Here is a 20,147-nt window from a genome sequence, read left to right on the forward strand (position 1 = left end):
AATAGAGGGCAGTATCATACACGTGCACACACACGTGAGGTATATTCAGAGCGTCATTTCGACGATCGAGCATTCTCTACTTCTACGGAGCGCCATTTATGTCTTTATTTACTTCCGAATTAGAAATAGTACTACGGTAACTGCTCCAGTGGACCAAATTTAGCACCGGTGGAGGACAGTGATATAAAATAGAAAAAGTCACTGAATTTTAATATCTTTTCGTATGTTAATACACTGTGCTCAAGTGGACACAATTTGGCGCCAGTGAGGAGCACGCAGTGATATAAAATACTATTACTAGCAATTATACCCGCCGCAGGGCAGGTTTCAAAATTAGTTTACAGCCTTCTCAGTACATAACACCCGACGCCAGTATCTGTCTATACTCACCGCCTTCTCAGTACATAACACCCGACGCCAGTATCTGTCTATACTCGCCAACCTCCACCCCTCTTCAATAACACCCCATACTCTTTCTTAAAAACAAATTCTTCCCAGTGATGGACAAATTCAATTCAACCTAAGCTTCGAATTGAGAGGAATATGCATAGCTACGATGGGTCTGATAATAGTTGAAGTACGTTGTAAATTGTGTAAATGAATAGGTGTCATATTGGCTGATAATGAAAATATGTAATTTAGATACTGCATTCCCCAGCCTTCTTTCTCCTTTCACCACCCCAGCCACCATCAACAAACCTTAACTCCTCCCCTGGACAGTTCAAATTTAGTAACTTTTCCTAGTACAATCGCTAGTATTTTCGCTCCTCCTCCCCCTACAAACACACCCCAGATACACTGGGTGATGTGTTGAAAAGCCGGTTCCAGTACAAATTATGTTATTATCACTCCCAACCCATAATCCCTCAGTGGCAGTTTTCAAATATAGTTTAAAACATTCCAAATACAGTTTCGGTCATGGTCATAGGCCTACATCCCCACCCCAAACTCCCATCCGCTTCCCAGGGATGATTAAATACTTTAACATTTTCCAACCACAATTCTGGTGTAAGCAAAATCGCCACTATCTCCCAACCCCACAATGGGCGTTTTTCCCTTGGAGGATTGGTGGTGCAGTTGAACACAGTAACAGTAAACAACGTTTGTATGTTCACACAGGAATGGATGTCTGTACTGAGACAATCCAAGAGACCGATACATAGCTGGATATGGTTAAAGTACTTTGCTAAATGTGTAAATGAATAGGTGTCATATTGGTTAATGAATAAAATATGTATATTTATATACGCCTTGCTGAGGATAATTAAAATACTGTAAAACTTTTGTAGTATAATTTTACAATTCGATAGCCTACAACCCCGAGCCCTAGCAAAAATGACATCACAAACCACTACACCACCACCCCCCTCCCCCCCCCCCCCACCCGTCCCACAAAAACCACAGGAGTCGGGGGAATTTTTTAAAATGTAGTTTAAAACCTTCCGGGTACAATTGCCATCATTTTGATACCCCATACGTATGGTTACGTGCAGAAACAGAAATTTGTATAACGAACAAACATCGAAAGTGGGGGTTTTGACCACATTTTGGTCCCTAACTTGGATCCTAGGTGGCGGATGATGTTGAAATATAGCTTAGAACATTCCCGGTACAATTGCGGTCATTTTGATACCACATATGTAAGATTACGTGCAGTAACAAAAATTTGTATAACGAACAAACAAACAGACAGACAAACTCTCTCACTTATAATATAGATTTTGATACCCCATATGTAAGATTACGTGCAGTAACAAAAATTTGTATAACGAAAAACAAACAGACAGACAAACTCTCTCACTTATAATATAGATAAATAAGTCACTGGATTTTAATATATATCTTCGTATGTTAATAACACTGTGCTCAAGTGGACCCAATTTGGAGCCAGGGGAGCACAGTGATATAAAATAGAAATAAATCACTGAATTTTAATATCTTTTCGTATGTTAATACACTGTGCTCAAGTGGACCCAATTTGGAGACAGGAGAGCACAGTGATATAAAATAGAAATAAGTCACTGATTTTTAGTATCTTTTCGTATGTTAATACACTGTGCTCAAGTGGACCCAATTTGGAGCCAGGGGAGCACAGGAAGAGTGATATAAAATAGAAATAAGTCATTGAATTTTAATATATTTTCGTATGTTAATACACTGTGCTCAAGTGGAACCAATTTGGAGCCAGGGGAGCACAGTGATATAAAATAGAAATAAATCACTGAATTTTAATATCTTTTCGTATGTTAATACACTGTGCTCAAGTGGACCCAATTTGGAGCCAGGAGAGCACAGTGATATAAAATAGAAATAAGTCACTGATTTTTAGTATCTTTTCGTATGTTAATACACTGTGCTCAAGTGGACCCAATTTGGAGCCAGGGGAGCACAGTGATATAAAATAGAAATAAGTCACTGAATTTTAATATCTTTTCGTATGTTAATACACTGTGCTCAAGTGGACCCAATTTGGAGCCAGGGGAGCACAGTGATATAAAATAGAAAAAAGTCACTGAATTTTAATATCTTTTCGTATGTTAATACACTGTGCTCAAGTGGACCCAATTTGGAGCCAGTGGAGCACAGTGATATAAAATAGAAATAAATCACTGAAATTTAATATCTTTTCGTATGTTAATACACTGTGCTCAAGTGGACCCAATTTGGAGCCAGGAGAGCACAGTGATATAAAATAGAAATAAGTCACTGATTTTTAGTATCTTTTCGTATGTTAATACACTGTGCTCAAGTGGACCCAATTTGGAGCCAGGGGAGCACAGGAAGAGTGATATAAAATAGAAATAAGTCACTGAATTTTAATATATTTTCGTATGTTAATACACTGTGCTCAAGTGGAACCAATTTGGAGCCAGGGGAGCACAGTGATATAAAATAGAAAAAAGTCACTCAATTTTAATATCTTTTCGCATGTTAATACACTGTGCTCAAGTGGACCCAATTTGGAGCCAGGGGAGCACAGTGATATAAAATAGAAAAAAGTCACTGAATTTTAATATCTTTTCGTATGTTAATACACTGTGCTCAAGTGGACCCAATTTGGAGCCAGTGGAGCACAGTGATATAAAATAGAAATAAGTCACTGAATGTTATCTTTTCGTATGTTAATACACTGTGCTCAAGTGGACCTAATTTGGCGCCAGTGGAGCACAGTGATATAAAATAGAAATAAGTCATTGAATTTTAATATCTTTTCGTATGTTAATACACTGTGCTCACGTGGACCCAATTTGGCGTGCGCGCCAGTGAGCACAGTGATATAAAATAGAAAAAAGTCACTAAATTTTAATATCTTTTCGTATTTTAATACACTGTGCTCAAGTGGACCCAATTTGGCACCAATGGGAGCACAGGGAAATAGTCACATACAAAAACATCGAGAAAAAATACTTCTGGAATTTAAAAATATTTTAAACTTGGTATATTTGTTCAATATCGGTTACTCCATCCGTAAACCAAAAGAAAAAATAGTTTCAAGCCACATCAGAGTTTAACAGAATATGTTGTAATTGAATGTTTTTCATAAGTATTATCTTAAGCGAACGCAAGTTATTAAAATCACTGATATGGCTTGAAACTATTTTTTATATTAGAGAATGCTCGATCGTCGAAATGACGCTCTGAATATACCTCCACACGTACAGCAGAGCCATTTATCACTGTATGATTAAAACAATAGAGATACTATGTTCAGAATGAACCCACGTCAGTCATGTGAAATTTGTGACCTTTCAGCCGCTGCTTTCAACATTGCATGAATTTTACTAATAACCAAAGTTTGATTAAAATCAAACCCAGGGTAAAAATGTCCTCTTTCTAATTATTTAGTAGGCCTATTTTAGTTTATTCAACTTGCTTGCGGCTTCAATTGCGTTGCGGCTTATAAGTTATGTGATCCTGCGTTGCATATCCTAGCATATCCTAATAATTTTGAAAAGTAGAGTTGCTAGGAAATTTGACTTCCAAATATGGAAAGAATGTCTCCAGGACCAGCTCAGTGGTGGCGCCACCACAGGACCAGCTCCTGCCTATCATAAAGAAAAACATTTTTATTTATAAACAAAAAATAAAAATTCGTAGAGATTTGAACCCCAGCTAGTACAGCTGAGAATTCAAACGATAGTTACTAGAGCACTACCCAAGGGTACAAGGAAACTTTATTTATCTCAACTTGGGAAATTGTGTTGCTGTCAATAACAAAATCACATGACCTCGCTCCCTATGCTAAAGTACAATATTAAAAAAAATGATATTTGAAACATATTGCTAGCTACTATTGCTACTGCAAAATTGGGGTTGTAACTATTTTTCTTAATCTCACTTTGTTTTTTTTCTTTTTCTGTCTCAAAATGTCATTTTTTGTTAATGTAATGCGTCCGTATGTTTTATGTTTATGCTTAGGACTACAAAGACAAGCCACTTTGGCTTCTGTGTATCTTAACCCATAAACTATGTAAACTGTTGAATATTGAATAAATGTATGTACTACTATGGTTTAAAAAAAAAAATGCCGTAATTAAAAGAGAAATTATAGGCATAATACATAAGTGTGATAAAAATAATAACAATAGTGTATCGTAATAAATTCCCCTATCTTTTGATATCTTTCATTATAGTCTCGTATGGCCCTTGTGTGATAATAATAATAATAGTGTATCGTAATACATTCCCCTATCTTTTGATATCTTTCATTATAGTCTCGTATGGCCCTTGTGTGATAATAATAATAATAATAGTGTATCGTAATAAATTCCCCTATCTTTGATATCTTTCATTATAGTCTCCCGTTATGCACACGAGTAATAAAGGGTGATAGTAGTATACTGCATTGCGCCTAAAAATGCAGTTCAGAGTCTAGATAAGTTTAATCAACAAACACTCAAAAGCGCTATAAATGTCGCATAGATAGATAGATTGTTATACGCGCTTCACATTACGTCATTCTAATTGTTACGTCATAAATTTGCATATTCATAACGTAATTATGAGGAAACGAATCTAGTTTTAACCTCGCTCTAAACCAGAGGACCGAATAGCTCAGTCGGCAGAGCGCCGTGTTGATGACACGAATGCATGGGATCGAATCGATCCGTTGGTCGGTGGAAAAGAGTTAAAGCTATGCGAGCTTCTGTGTTTGGGGTTCACAGATTTAAACATCCCCCTTTCCACCACACATCATGAAGCGATAACATCAAAGCATCTGATATTGTGATTCCCCAAGGAGGCTTGAGAGATCGAGAGCATAACCGTGCTAGAGGCAAGGAGGCACACATTTCACATTTTTTTTTATTCTGTGGCTTCCCGCCCCCTTCGATCTCGTAAATTTTATGTTTGGCGCCCTCAATTTTAAGACCACCTGAGTTATGTCAGAAAATTAGAAACAAATAAATAGAAATGTCACAAAGATGCCGATGCCTAGCCTGGCTAGTGTATTCTCTCTATTTGTTTAAATACATATGCATTATTGTAATAAATAATTTCAATGGAATGATAGAAGTTTTAAGTTAATTATTCCTTATTTTTATATATAAAAAAATACGTAAACGTGGCACATTTACAAAAAAGCGTGGTGGGGGCGGTTCCTGACTAAAATGTTATATCCAACCATAATGTTTTAGTTGGTGGTGGACTTGAACACAAATGATGTTCATACGTACCTTATCTACGGCTGCGTATCCATGACAGAGCGCAGTGACAGCAGTAGACGACGTTGGCATACGCTCACAGAGCGCAGTTACAGCAGTAGACGACGTTGGCATCCACTCACAGAGCGTAGTGACAGAAGTAGACGACGTTGTGGCATACACCTTTGTTTTATTTAAGTTCTATATACTTGTTCTTATGTAAAAGGGTCCTACAAAAAAACGAAGCTACAGCTTTTTTATGCAGGATCCCTGTTTTCAGTTGTACTGTAATTACGATGTACTGTAATTGATGACTAAATAAATGTGGAATAAATTAAATTAAATGAAACGCTCACAGAGCGCGCAGTGACAGCAGTAGACGACGTTGGCATCCACTCACAGAGCGCAGTGACAGCAGTAGACGGTGTTGTGGCATACGCTCACAGAGCGCAGTGACAACAATAGACGACGTTGGCATACACTCACAGAGCGCAGTGACAGAAGTAGACGACGATGTGGCATTCACTCACAGAGCGCAGTGACAGAAGTAGACGACGATGTGGCATTCACTCACAGCGGCGCAGTGACAGCAGTAGACGACGTTGGTATACACTTACTCACAGAGCGCAGTGACAGAAGTAGACGACGTTGTGGCATACACTCACAGAGCGCAGTGACAGCAGTAGACGACGTTGTGGCATACACTCACAGAGCGCAGTGACAGCTGTAAACGACGTTGGCATTCACTCACAGAGCGCAGTGAAAGCAGTATACGACGTTGTGGCATACACTCACAGAGCGCAGTGACAGCAGTTGACGACGTTGGCATACACTCACAGAGTGCAGTGACAGCAGTATGCGACGACGTTGTGGCATTCACTCACAGCGGCGCAGTGACAGCAGTATACGACGTTGTGGCATTCACTCACAGAGGGCAGTGACAGCAGTAGACGACGTTGGCATCCACTTACAGAGCGCAGTGACAGAAGTAGACGACGATGTAGCATTCACTCACAGCGGCGCGGTGACAGCAGTAGACGACGTTGTGGCATCCACTCACAGCAGCGCAGTGACAGCAGTAGACGACGTTGGTATACACTCACAGAGCGCAGTGACAGCAGTAGACGACGTTGTGGCATACACTCACAGAGCGCAGTGACAGCAGTAGACGACGTTGTGGCATACACTCACAGAGTGCAGTGACAGCAGTAGACGACGTTGGTATACACTCACAGAGCGCAGTGACAGAAGTAGACGACGATGTGGCATTCACTCACAGCGGCGCAGTGACAGCAGTAGACGACGTTGGTATACATTCACAGAGCGCAGGCAGCAGCAGTAGACGACGTTGGCATACACTCACAGAGCGCAGTGACAGCAGTATACGACGTTGGCATCCACTCACAGAGCGCAGTGACAGGCATATGGTTTATTTGGTAAAAACATGTACAATGGAAAACTGATGAATTGAGAACTGTAAAATTGCTCTTGTCAAATTTCGTTTATTTCGTTATTGCACCATTGTATCAATATCATAGTGATATGGATACACAAAAATACATGTATGTGGTACACTATGAACAACGAAATATCGTAATTTATATTATTTATAGTATAAAAGCTATAATATTTTGTAACTATTATTCTCATGTTTAAATCTCTTTTTACATAATTTAGACTAGAAACCTTTCAATCACAATAACACTGGTATTTTACTGTAAAATACAAGAATTGTTTTTTAAAATGTATCCAACATTAACTTTCTATGAACCATTTTTGCGTGTGTAAATGACTTGTTTAGCCCCTATATGTTATAATTATTGTGTTTTACAAATAAATGGATCAATACTTTACAAATAGTAGGTATATCAAAGTAAGTCTCACAGAAATGGTTTATAGTTGTTTTATAATAGATTAATTAACATTTTTATAAGATGAAGTGTGTATTAACAGATTAGGCCTAATTTACATCTCAACTGAAAATATGGAAAATCTACAATATAGATTTTATCAAAATTAGCGACGTCGTCGTCCGTATTGATTCGGATGAGTGCATTACTCTCCATCTATACGTTTCTATTGTACCCTCACAAAAAACATGCAACATGAACAATTTTCACATAAAAACCGCATTTGAAGAAACCAATTGTTGATATCAAAAGATACTTCAAGGGAATGGTCCAGCATTCCCGCAATCATATACAAAACAGAGATTTTGAGTAGCGAAATTGACTACACATTTCTGTTACGAAACAGTTTATTTACATATGAATTATTACTATTATTCGTAAGAATACTTATTTTTCTTTTATTCAGAACGCTCTTTAATTTACTGTAGTCAAGTAAATTAACAGAACTAGTAGCTATGTGCGATGACACATGGCTATGTGGATGAGTCACATGGCTAGTAGTATGTGTGCGATGACGCATGGCTATGTGGATGAGTCACATGACTAGTAGTATGTGTGCGATGACACATGGCTATGTGGATGAGTCACATGACTATAGTAGTATGTGTGCGATGACACATGGCTATATGGATGGGTCACATGACTAGTAGTATGTACCTATATGCGATGACACATGGCTATGTGGATGAGTCACATGACTAGTAGTATGTACCTATGTGCGATGACACGTGGCTATGTGGATGAGTCACATGACTAGTAGTATGTACCTATGTGCGATGACACATGGCTATGTGGATGAGTCACATGACTTCCTGGATAAATATTAGCAGCACTTGGTGATGACCAATATGACGTATGCGATCCAAATAAACTAGCATTGGTTGAGGGAATTGGCGCACCAACTAAGTTGAATTTTCCTGCAGGGTGATATCCTTGAAGATATGATAAATCGGACTGATATCGATACATACTTGGATCTGTTTGAACTGGTTGCATTGCTTGAGCCAACCCAGCAAAGTCAAATTTGTAAGCGTATCGTTTACCATGCACTTTGGTCATTATATTTTTATCATAATAATATCGTAGTGCTCTGCTAAGCTTGTCGTAATTCATATTTGGTTTACTTTTTCTTTCCCCCCATCGCCTAGCTACTTCATCTGGATCTGTCATTTTGAATTCTCCGTTTGTACCTTCCCATGTAATGCAATTTGAATTTGAGCTGTCTGAGAGAAGTTCCAATAAAAACTGCCATAATTGAATCTGCCCACTACCTGTCATGATAAAAAAGATTGTTTCAAAAATAAATAGTAATAATAATAATAATAACGATAAATCACAATTTTAAATTTAATTTTAAATTATTCAATTGTATGGTAACATTCATTAAACTAATAAAAGTTTAAAATGTAATGTTGGTTGGTTAAAATCATAATTATTATTTTCTATAGGCCTATAAAGACTAAAGCCGATTTTCCACTAGGCGAATTTGTTCGCGCGAATCGAACGCGCCAGCTTGTACGCATGTGTATTCATGTTTACGTCTTCCAAATCCTTCTCTACGCATGCGTATTAGCTGACGCCTTCGATTCGCGCGAACAAATTCGCCTAGTGGAAAATCGGCTTAAAGCCGATTTTCCACTAGGCGAATTTGTTCGCGCGAATCGAAAGCGTCATGTTATACGCATGCGTATTCATGTTTCCATCCATCCAGAGAAACCTCATATAAAACAAAATTCTCAGAGTGTGTCCAATCAAGGATTTTCATCTTTAAAAAGCGACTGATACTATATATGAAATCGCCGGAGCTTCCGAGCGCCACCACTGTTACGGTTAGTGGATGTTCTACGTGGTACGATTAGTTTACTTGTGCCGTCAACTGATTGTTATTTTTTGTATTTACTTAACATAGAAATAACAGTTTAGAATAGTGTAGTCTAATCTTTTTACTGATAGAGGAACTCTAACGGTTTGGGTAGCGCTTGATTTAGGCTATACTGACCATAGATTGGAACAAATTCTAACGATTTGGGTAGCGATTGACTTAGGCTACTGACCATAGAGTGGAACAAATTCTAAGGGTTTGGGTAGCGATTGATTTAGGCTACTGACCATAGAGTGGAACAAATTCTAACGGTTTGGGTAGCGATTGATTTAGGCTACTGACCATAGAGTGGAACAAATTCTAACGGTTTGGGTAGCGATTGATTTAGGCTACTGACCATAGAGTGGAACAAATTCTAACGGTTTGGGTAGCGCTTGATTTAGGCTAATGACCATAAAGTGAAACAAATTCTAACGGTTTGGGTAGCGCTTGATTTAGGCTACTGACCATAGAGTGGAACAAATTCTAACGGTTTGCTATGTAATATTAAAAATGGAGCCAAACGTATCCTTCAAAATGTGCACGAAATATTAAATATGTTGTCAAATGTACCCTTCAAAATTGTCTCAGGTATCTCAATTTATATAGATAACTGATTACTCAGTCATTTATTTGCGCCCTCGTGAGGCGTAGGGTGTAAATATCAATTTAAATTATATGAAATTATAAACAAAATAAGAGAATAAATTACAACGTGCTTGTGTTATGTTATAACAAATGAAATTTATTGTAAGATTTATCAAATCATTCAAACATAGGCCTGCAGCACAAGCATAACAATTCAACACATTAATTATGTTATCAAATCCAAAAATGTAACTGTATGAGAACTGAAGAACTGATTGTATTTTTCCTTACGGTACTTTATTATTTTAATAATTTGCTAATGAACTAATTGACCTTTCTTGGAAAAAACACATCATAATATTGAGATATGTTTTTGTATAACAAGTGTGGTCTAAACAAAACCAAGCTAGACAAGTTTTACTGTTTATTTACATTTCAAAATTATTAGATCAAGGAAGAGTAAAAAACACAAAAATCAGAAGCCTATATTTTACAAACTCTGAAAGAAAAGGACAAATATCCGTACGTCGGAAATGCATTCATCTCGTGGTATCCGCCGAGTCAATAAAATCGAATCGTTATTCAGTGCCTTTTAGTCGTTCAAATAATAATCATAAACGTACTTCAAGTACCATTTTGCCTGAAGTGTTTAATGGGAACAACTACGCCAAGCCATACCACCGAACAATGTCGAGTACGTTAATAAGTATGCTAACAGAAACGAAGACAACAAGTTTAATACAACAAACAAATACAACTCATCTCAACTATGTTTACATACTAAAAACTAATTGATGATAATGATCATTAATTCATTCATAAAGATGGCACACGATAACTCCGTTTAAAACCACGTCTAAATTACAGTACGTTACACGAAAACGTAGACCATATAAGTTGCTGAAGTTGTTACGTAATGTATTGTAGGCTATACGTAAAATTAATAATCAAGTTTAGTGGTCACCCAATCGGTATGGTATATCTAGATTTCTCAAGTAATACAGCATCACAGGTGTTTCACAATGAATCGCCTGTCATAGGTGGGAGTTCGTACAAAAGAGAGGATGCAACTAAGATGCATCCATCATAAGTCTAAGATAACAATGATTTATTTGTCACTGAGAAACAAATTTGGTGATACAAGATGGACGGGACAAAGTATTAAAGCTTCTAACGATAAAACAAAGATCTTGATGATTTCATCAGTAATCTGAACACCCATAACCAACCTATATCAATCTTTACAATCTATTTGTTCTATATTGATGTATTTATATATATTTATGTACGTTATTTTGTTATTATGATGAGAACACACTACCTCTTGTATCCACGCGGGTATTTGTTATTGAATCGATGTATTATTACAGAAAGTAGCAATTGAATTGGCTGTTTTGACAAAATATTTAATTCTGTTATTATTTTTTTATATTCATTGCAAATGATGCACACCAATGCTATTATTATTATTGTATGCTTGCTTATTCTCAAGCATTTTGATTTAAAATTGATTTTGTTAATATTATTTTTATTACCAAAAAAAACCCCAATGTATTTAATGGTATTTTGTAAAATACAAATTATTTTAAGTAAGACGTCAGAATAAATGAGTTAAAGATGACTAGTATAAGATGAGTGAGGTTGATTGCTAACAATAGATCGATCCAGTAAACGTATCAAGACATTGATTGAGTAAAACGATTGGGTTAATTATCTGATACTCAGTTTATACTTCAGGCTACACTTAAGTCAAACGAAAGACATGTCATATATCTACACATAAATCTACACACGACGGTGATATATTATATTCCTAATTTTCATCCTTCTTTTAAAAAAAGATATTTTTATTCTTAATAGTTTAAGTAAAAAACATCAGACAAACAATCTCATTTCCTAAGAGTGACTTCAAATTATCAACAAATTATTTAGAATTGACCCGAATTTCTAGATAATAATTATCGTATATTTAAAATAGGTTACTTACCTGGGTTACTAAGCGTCCTACTAGTAGGTCCAAACATCTTGTAAGGATCTACAAAATAAACAATTTTATACTTTCATATAATAATTTAGAACAGGGACCATGTGAATAATAAAGCCTTTCCAAACTGAGCGTAACATTAATCGGATAGTGTCTGTGTATTCTAAAAATGTTATATTCCTTTATTATTTTACAGATATTTCTCAGGTACTATGTGTAACAAGGTATATTTCTGGCGGCAATAACTAACGTTAAAACGCATGACAGTGCTAAAGAGTAAACTTAAACGCTGTTCTCACCAATACCTAACGTTATAACGCATGACAGCGCTAAAGAGTAAACTTAAACGCTGTTCTCACCAATACCTAACGTTAAAACGCATGACAGTGCTAAAGAGTAAACTTAAGCGCTGTTCTCACCAATAACTAATGTTAAAACGAATGACGGCGCTAAAGAGTAAACTTAAACGCTGTTCTCACCAATACCTAACGTTAAAACGCATGACAGTGCTAAAGAGTAAACTTAAGCGCTGTTCTCACCAATAACTAACGTTAAAACGAATGACGGCGCTAAAGAGTAAACTTAAACGCTGTTCTCACCAATAACTAACGTTAAAACGCATGACAGCGCTAAAGAGTAAACTTAAACGCTGTTCTCATCAATAACTAACGTTAAAACGCATGACAGTGCTAAAGAGTAAACTTAAGCGCTGTTCTCAACAATATCTAACGTTAAAACGAATGACGGCGCTAAAGAGTAAACTTAAACGCTGTTCTCACCAATAACTAACGTTAAAACGCATGACAGTGCTAAAGAGTAAACTTAACCACTGTTCTCACCAATAACTAACGTTAAAACGAATGACGGCGCTAAAGAGTAAACTTAAACGCTGTTCTCACCAATAACTAACGTTAAAACGCATGACAGCGCTAAAGAGTAAACTTAAACGCTGTTCTCATCAATAACTAACGTTAAAATGCATGACAGCGCTAAAGAGTAAACTTAAACACTATTCTCACCTGGTTGAACCTGTGTCGGTTCATGTTTAATATTTGTTGCTGTTTGTGTGTAACTTCCTGTATAAAAAATATTAAACTTAAATTAAAGATTCCGAGCTATGAATACAGAAAATATTATTTTATTGAAATACGTGGCTCCATTTTGAGATGGTGATCAGTCGAATATGTCCCAAGAAGTTAAATACACATTATTTTATATTCGCTTACGACTTTCGAATAAGCGTTTATTATCGTTTATTGCACTATATACTTATTGTGGACAGTAGTCTAGCACGGTTAAACTTTATTTTGTCTAATTCAATTCGTCGTGAGTAAATCCACTTACATTTATATCAGTGTAGTTCCTATATTTACTATAATGATATGGTTAGGGTTAACCCAACCTTTAGCTCACGGTATAATGTTAAATGATTTTCAAAGAGTCAAAATAATCCATTCGTTAATTTTTGCTATAACATGTTTTAATGTTGGCAACCATAGTTATTAGATATTTAAATCCAACATTAATATTAAAACCCTTAAAATATTACCTTTTGCAATTGATGTACTACCGCTCCAGACTGGCGTCCTTCCTCTTACCACTGATTCACAAGTCGCTTCTGAGAAATAATGTTTAACATGCATATTTTATTCATAACCATCACATATTTTACCTATTAAATTAGTACATTTACATTTTCAGCTTTTTTATTCACAATAAGCAATACAAATTCTTCTTTTGTTAATAAACTGGACTTGAATTAGAAAGTTGCATACACAGGCTTCTGGATCACGACGAAGCAAATAACAAATACATAAGTACAGTTATTTTTAGTTTATTTAAACTCACATTTTCTACAACAAAAACAAAGACCACGTAAGTGATTGTGTGTGTCGCTAGTGAAATTAAGCCATGAATTTTATTTAGGTTACGTAAAAAAATAGTACAAATATTCACAGGTCTACTGAACATTACAACTTAAAACATGACGATGAACAAGAAAAAAGGAACGATTTAAAACATGACGATGAACAAGGAAAAAGGGACGATTTAAAACATGACGATGAACAAGGAAAAAGGGACGATTTAAAACATGACGATGAACAAAGAAAAGGGACGATTTAAAACATGACGATGAACAAAGAAAAGGAACGATTTAAAACATGACGATGAACAAGAAAAAAGGAACGATTTAAAACATGACGATGAACAAGGAAAAAGGGACGATTTAAAACATGACGATGAACAAAGAAAAGGGACGATTTAAAACATGACGATGAACCAGGAAAAAGAGACGATTTAAAACATGACGATGAACAAGGAAAAAGGGACGATTTAAAACATGACGATGAAAAAGAAAAAGTGACGATTTAAAACATGACGATGAACATGAAAAAAGGGACGATTTAAAAAATGACTATGAACAAGAAAAAAGGAACGATTTAAAACATGACTATGAACAAGAAAAAAGGGACGATTTAAAACATGACGATGAACAAGAAAAGGGGGGCGATTTAAAACATGACGATGAACAAGGAAAAAGGGACGATTTAAAACATGACGATGAACAGGAAAAAGGGACGATTTAAAACATGACGATGAACAAGGAAAAAGGGACGATTTAAAACATGACGATGAACAAAGAAAAAGGGACGATTTAAAACATGACTATGAACAAGAAAAAAGGGACGATTTAAAACATGACGATGAACAAGAAAAAGGGGGCGATTTAAAACATGACGATGAACAAGAAAAAGGGGACGATTTAAAGCATGACGATGAACAAGGGAAAAGGGACGATTTAAAACATGACGACGAATAAGGAAAAAGGGACGATTTAAAACATGACGATGAACAAGGGAAAAGGGACGATTTAAAACATGACGATGAATAAGGAAAAAGAGACGATTTAAAACATGACTATGAACAAGGAAAAAGGGACGATTTAAAACATGACGATGAACAAGGAAAAAGGGACGATTTAAAACATGACTATGAACAAGAAAAAAGGGACGATTTAAAATATGACGATGAACAAGGAAAAGGGACGATTTAAAACATGACTATGAACAAGGAAAAAGGGACGATTTAAAACATGACGATGAACAAGAAAAAGGGGGCGATTTAAAACATGACGATGAACAAGAAAAAAGGTAGAAAAGCACTAAAACAATATTACAATAGAATATAATTTAGTTAAAACGTTACAGTTTTACCATCACGGCATATATCTTATACGTTACAGTTTTACCATCACGGCATATATCTTATACGTTACAGTTTTACCATCACGGCATATATCTTATACGTTACAGTTTTACCATCACGGCATATATCTTATACGTTACAGTTTTACCATCACGGCATATATCTTATACGTTACAGTTTTACCATCACGGCATATATCTTATACGTTACAGTTTTACCATCACGGCATATATCTTATACGTTACAGTTTTACCATCACGGCATATACCAGGGAGGTTTTACCAGGGAGTTGTAAACTCCCTGGTTTTACCATCACGGCATATATCTTATAGCATTCCATTATAGGATATTATCAAATCGTCTGTTTTTTGTCAATGATTAACGCCAGCATAGTACATTCATATGCATTTACTGAGATAAATTTGATAAATATCACTAGATTTTGAATCTGAGCTTATTTAATTTAAACAAACGTTTGTTCATGATTCAGTCTATCCCTGATTTGGTAAATTCATGATAATACTGGCGGTGAATAGAGCATCCATAACAAAAAAAAGAAACGGTTTATATACAGAACAACTTTGAGCTGCGGGGGAGGTTTTCTCATTATTTCAAAACTATTGCTTCATTTAATATTAAACCAGTCTGAATCTTTGATTTCATCACAATAAATGTAATCCAAAATTATCGTCAACGGTTTATGTTTTATATCAGTTAGTTATTATAGTAGTAGTGGTAAGTGATATGTTGTGAGTTTTGAATTTTGTTGCTAGCGTTTATATGGTTTTGTCGTGGTAGTTTTGATTACTGTTTTTAAGTACGTGATTATTATATGAATCACGCTATACAGTATACTAGAAATGAACGTTTTTTAAATAGAAGTTGACAGCATAAGCCGAATGGTTGTCCGTTAAAATGCTCTAGTGCATAACTATTGTCAGTGATGAGCAAAGTTGACTTGTTACCGCAAGGGGAAATGTTATTAAGTAAGGAAATAGAGAATAATCTGGAAGGAAACGCAAGGCAGCCAAACAATATTACTCGTTATCAAGTACGGTAATGTGGCGGCGGCGATCTACTCATTACACGCCTTAATAACGGATTGCACATCTAATCATTTAAATACTTGTATTTTTTAGTAATTACATTTCTGTACAATCACTGATTAGTTTATTTGGTATAGGACGATCTAAAAAACTGCACCAATAAATTATTTAGGCTTAACCATCATAATTTTCTTAAGAATTTATTTACGAATTATTTTGTATTATCTATATGTTTTATTTATCTGTATGTTTTTACAAAGTTGGGGAAAAATAATAACTACATACTTGATAAATACTGTATATTTTATATACAAATATTATACCCTGAATTTAAATTTCAATGCAATTGTTTTACAAAGCGAGATACGTAGAATTCATGAACATTGGCTAATATTTCCTGTTTGTTGATTACCATCTGTCAACGGAAATCATAAGAAAGTTTACTATTGATCGCCATGTTAGAAGGCACCTGCAGTACGAAACGCTAAAATTACCAACTAAATTTAAATATTTACTAATATACAATTATTAGTATAAAAAAAAGAGAATTTGTAAAATACCGTAATTGATAAGAATAATTGAATAAAAAGAGTAATCCTACCAGTTATGTACATGTTGTCCTTTCCTGTGTAGTTTCTTGGTAGAAACGGTGGATAAACTAGATACCGGCGGCGCGTCGAGCGGGCGTACAGACAAGCCCCCGTCGCAAATTCTTGTTTGCGATCCGTATTGAAGATAATCTCAGCAAATAAAAAAAAACTATCGCATGTTTTTGTTCACGATGACAAATAAAAGTAACTTTTGAAAAAATGTGTATATAATTTATATTATTCGAGTACTGACTATTCTAAAAATGTTGGTGAGCCGCCGTCCAACGGAAGATACCATGTCACCTCAAATCAGAAAATAAACCAAGATTCTGATTGCCTTTTATTCATTCAGTGCTATAGGCTAAGCTTGTAGAAAGAGTTTGATATCTTCTAATATGGACCAATCAAACACAGCGTTAATGAATAATGTATGAAGTAATTTATTATACACCTAAGCGATGATGCCTGGCTATACAGAAGCAGTGGTCGATATTTTAAAAGAGGCTGTTGTTGGTCGCGTGTCGTTGAATTAAGTCATCCAAAATCTTTTGTTATAGTTAACTAGTAAATATTGGCTAAAGATTATGAAAGCAGTAAAACAAAAAAAAATCAGCATGCGCCACTGAATATGAGCAAAATCTTCTGAAAACACTTCATGCACCAGAAAATAAGAAACACCTATTCTCAAAAGAAATAACAGAACAGGCACGTGCGTACTAAATCGCCCATGGTGTTCTTGGCTTTATGTTTGCACAATGATGAACGAAGAACGATTCTTACAAACATAATTTATTAAAAGCTCTAGGTCAAAATAATGAGATTTCTAGAGGTTTTGTTCCTTATAATATCTAAGACCATGATTATAGGTAACAAGCAGGTGCTTTTTAATAATTACTAAAATATCTACTGACAACAAAAATAATACCTTTTTTTAACAAATATTTTCCGTATTTATTAAATGGTGTTAAAATGTATGTATATCATTATTACAGCACCTTTTATTTATATCATAGCTACTCTACATAGAACTGGCGATTAACATTACTTTTATAAAGCTATATGTTCATTTATAACACTGTACGATGGTTGTGTAATGTAATTGTTGATTCACTTAAATTCAAATTGGTTTTATTTTTTACATTGAGGATGCACATTTTATTACAAATTAATTTAACTTTGAAACAATGTGGAAACGGTGGTATTTACTATTATGTGCAAAGAGACTTGAAGCTAGTGTTCAGATAATGGTTTACTTGTATGATGAAAATGTGCAAAGAGACTTGAAGCTAGTGTTCAGATAATGGTTTACTTGTATGAGCAAAATGTGCAAAGAGACTTGAAGCTAGTGTTCAGATAATGGTTTACTTGTATGAGCAAAATGTGCAAAGAGACTTGAAGCTAGTGTTCAGATAATGGTTTACTTGTATGAGGAAAATGTGCAAAGAAACTTGAAGCTAGTGTTCAGATAATGGTTTACTTGTATGAGCAAAATGTGCAAAGAGACTTGAAGCTAGTGTTCAGATAATGGTTTACTTGTATGAGCAAAATGTGCAAAGAGACTTGAAGCTAGTGTTCAGATAATGGTTTACTTGTATGAGCAAAATGTTTGCTTGCCGTAATCTCTACAAGACTTATTTTAAGAAGCTATTTTAAGTTTATTCAAATCATAGTAAAAATTCGAAAATTAAAGATTAAGAATTTCATATAAAATAATAATACTAATAAAGAATCAACAAGTAGCCGAGATGATAATAATAGACTGTTAGCCTCACTTTAATTAATGCTATAGAGTATGTTGAAAAGGAATCAATAATAATTGATCGCCTTAAATTTAATCAAAGGCACGTTCTTTATTAGTATGCCTACTAAGGTTAATTCAGAGTTGGTTTATGCCAAGTTAGTACGTGATGCAATTCTACTGTCGTTTATTGAGTAAATGATGATCAGTTTACAGTACATCAAGTGGCCTTTCATTTTTAAAACGACATGAAGCGGAAAGGGAAACTACAATCAACGGATGCTCAATCCTTGTCGAACTTTAGTTTAACAATCAACATAATAGCAAAATACGAAGTATGACGGAAGTTAAGGGGAAACAATTGCAAGTCAATCGATTGAAACTCTTCCGAAAATACTTTTATACTTAAGAGCATAAAATATGAACGTGAGAATCATTAAATATTCACATTATGATATCATCAGCCAAAATTATGGAAAGCACAGAATTACAAGATTTAATAAAGGTTGCTTACTTCCTTTAAAAAATGTATTAAAATTTGATATATCGCATTATAAATCTTAATGTGCTCTGAAAAAATAATCTGACAAGAGGCAACCAACTAAAAAGAGAACCTAGCAAGTAATATTGTAAGTGACATGATTGGTATAATGAAAACAACACCACAATAAGACAAAATTAAATATCGATATTACGCACGAAATTAATAGGATGAGAAATATGTCTTCTGTTCTATTAAAACCAGTAACTAATATAACTATACAATAGGTTAACTGGAATTCATCGCGTAATGTAGGCCTATTCAAATTAAATGACTTCATAATGCCCTCAAATGGAAGTTCGAGCTGGTTTATGAATGCATTGTATCATTATAGACACGATGTAGGTCCTATATTCCAATACTGCAATATATTTATATATAGATAACTACATTAAAGGTCCTATTGTTACTTTTGGTTGATTTTTTGAAGATTTTGGTTTACTTTCTTCATAATTACATTTTTTTTAATTTCACTTTCTAAATCAATAAATCACGTGACTAAATAGTGACTGGATTATAACTTATTTCGGTAAGCAATAAAACAGGATAAATCTAAACGTTTGGTATTATTCTTCAAGTAATGTCAAGTCCTTCCCTGTGCATGTAAAGGAGCTTTAATCACTTTTTATTAAGTAGGTTCTTCAATGCTTTCACAATAACAATGCACAACAGCACACGAACCTAGACTAAAGAACGTTAACAAAGAAAGTTAATAACATTGCAAGTGATCACGCGTAAAGTAATATCTTACAAATCGAGCGTCTTAATTGTGTAATTAAGTTCAAGACAGGAACGTATTTAGGATACAACAAGTATGAACCAAACCATGAAACAAATCATAACAACTATAAGATATAGGCCTGCTGTAGGCGAGTAGCAACCACAATTGTCTTAAAACCCAAATTAGTATACGATACGTTACAATAATTGAAATAATGATATAATTATTACAAACACATAAACAGGACAGATATAATTACAGATACAATTGATGAAATACAACATAGTACCAGGGATTTTTTGTCGAGATTATCACAATA

General features: G+C 34.9%; 1 protein-coding gene across 5 annotated transcripts in view; it reads right to left on the bottom strand.

The window, feature by feature from the left end:
* Positions 1–7,110: 7,110 nt before the first annotated feature.
* Positions 7,111–20,147, bottom strand: part of LOC140057533 (transcriptional regulator Erg-like) — a 34,075-nt gene continuing 21,038 nt past the window's right edge. For all 5 annotated transcript variants that reach the window (XM_072103234.1, XM_072103232.1, XM_072103235.1 and 2 more), the window contains exons 6-9: positions 13,535–13,603; positions 13,005–13,061; positions 11,989–12,036; positions 7,111–8,823 (exon numbers count right to left, since the gene is read on the bottom strand). In XM_072103234.1, the coding sequence (XP_071959335.1) occupies positions 8,306–8,823; positions 11,989–12,036; positions 13,005–13,061; positions 13,535–13,603 (692 nt within the window). In that variant the 3' untranslated portion in view covers positions 7,111–8,305. The remainder of the gene's footprint in view (positions 8,824–11,988; positions 12,037–13,004; positions 13,062–13,534; positions 13,604–20,147) is intronic.

Source organism: Antedon mediterranea, chromosome 8 (genome assembly GCF_964355755.1).
Source record: "Antedon mediterranea chromosome 8, ecAntMedi1.1, whole genome shotgun sequence".
Classification (NCBI taxonomy): domain Eukaryota; kingdom Metazoa; phylum Echinodermata; class Crinoidea; order Comatulida; family Antedonidae; genus Antedon; species Antedon mediterranea.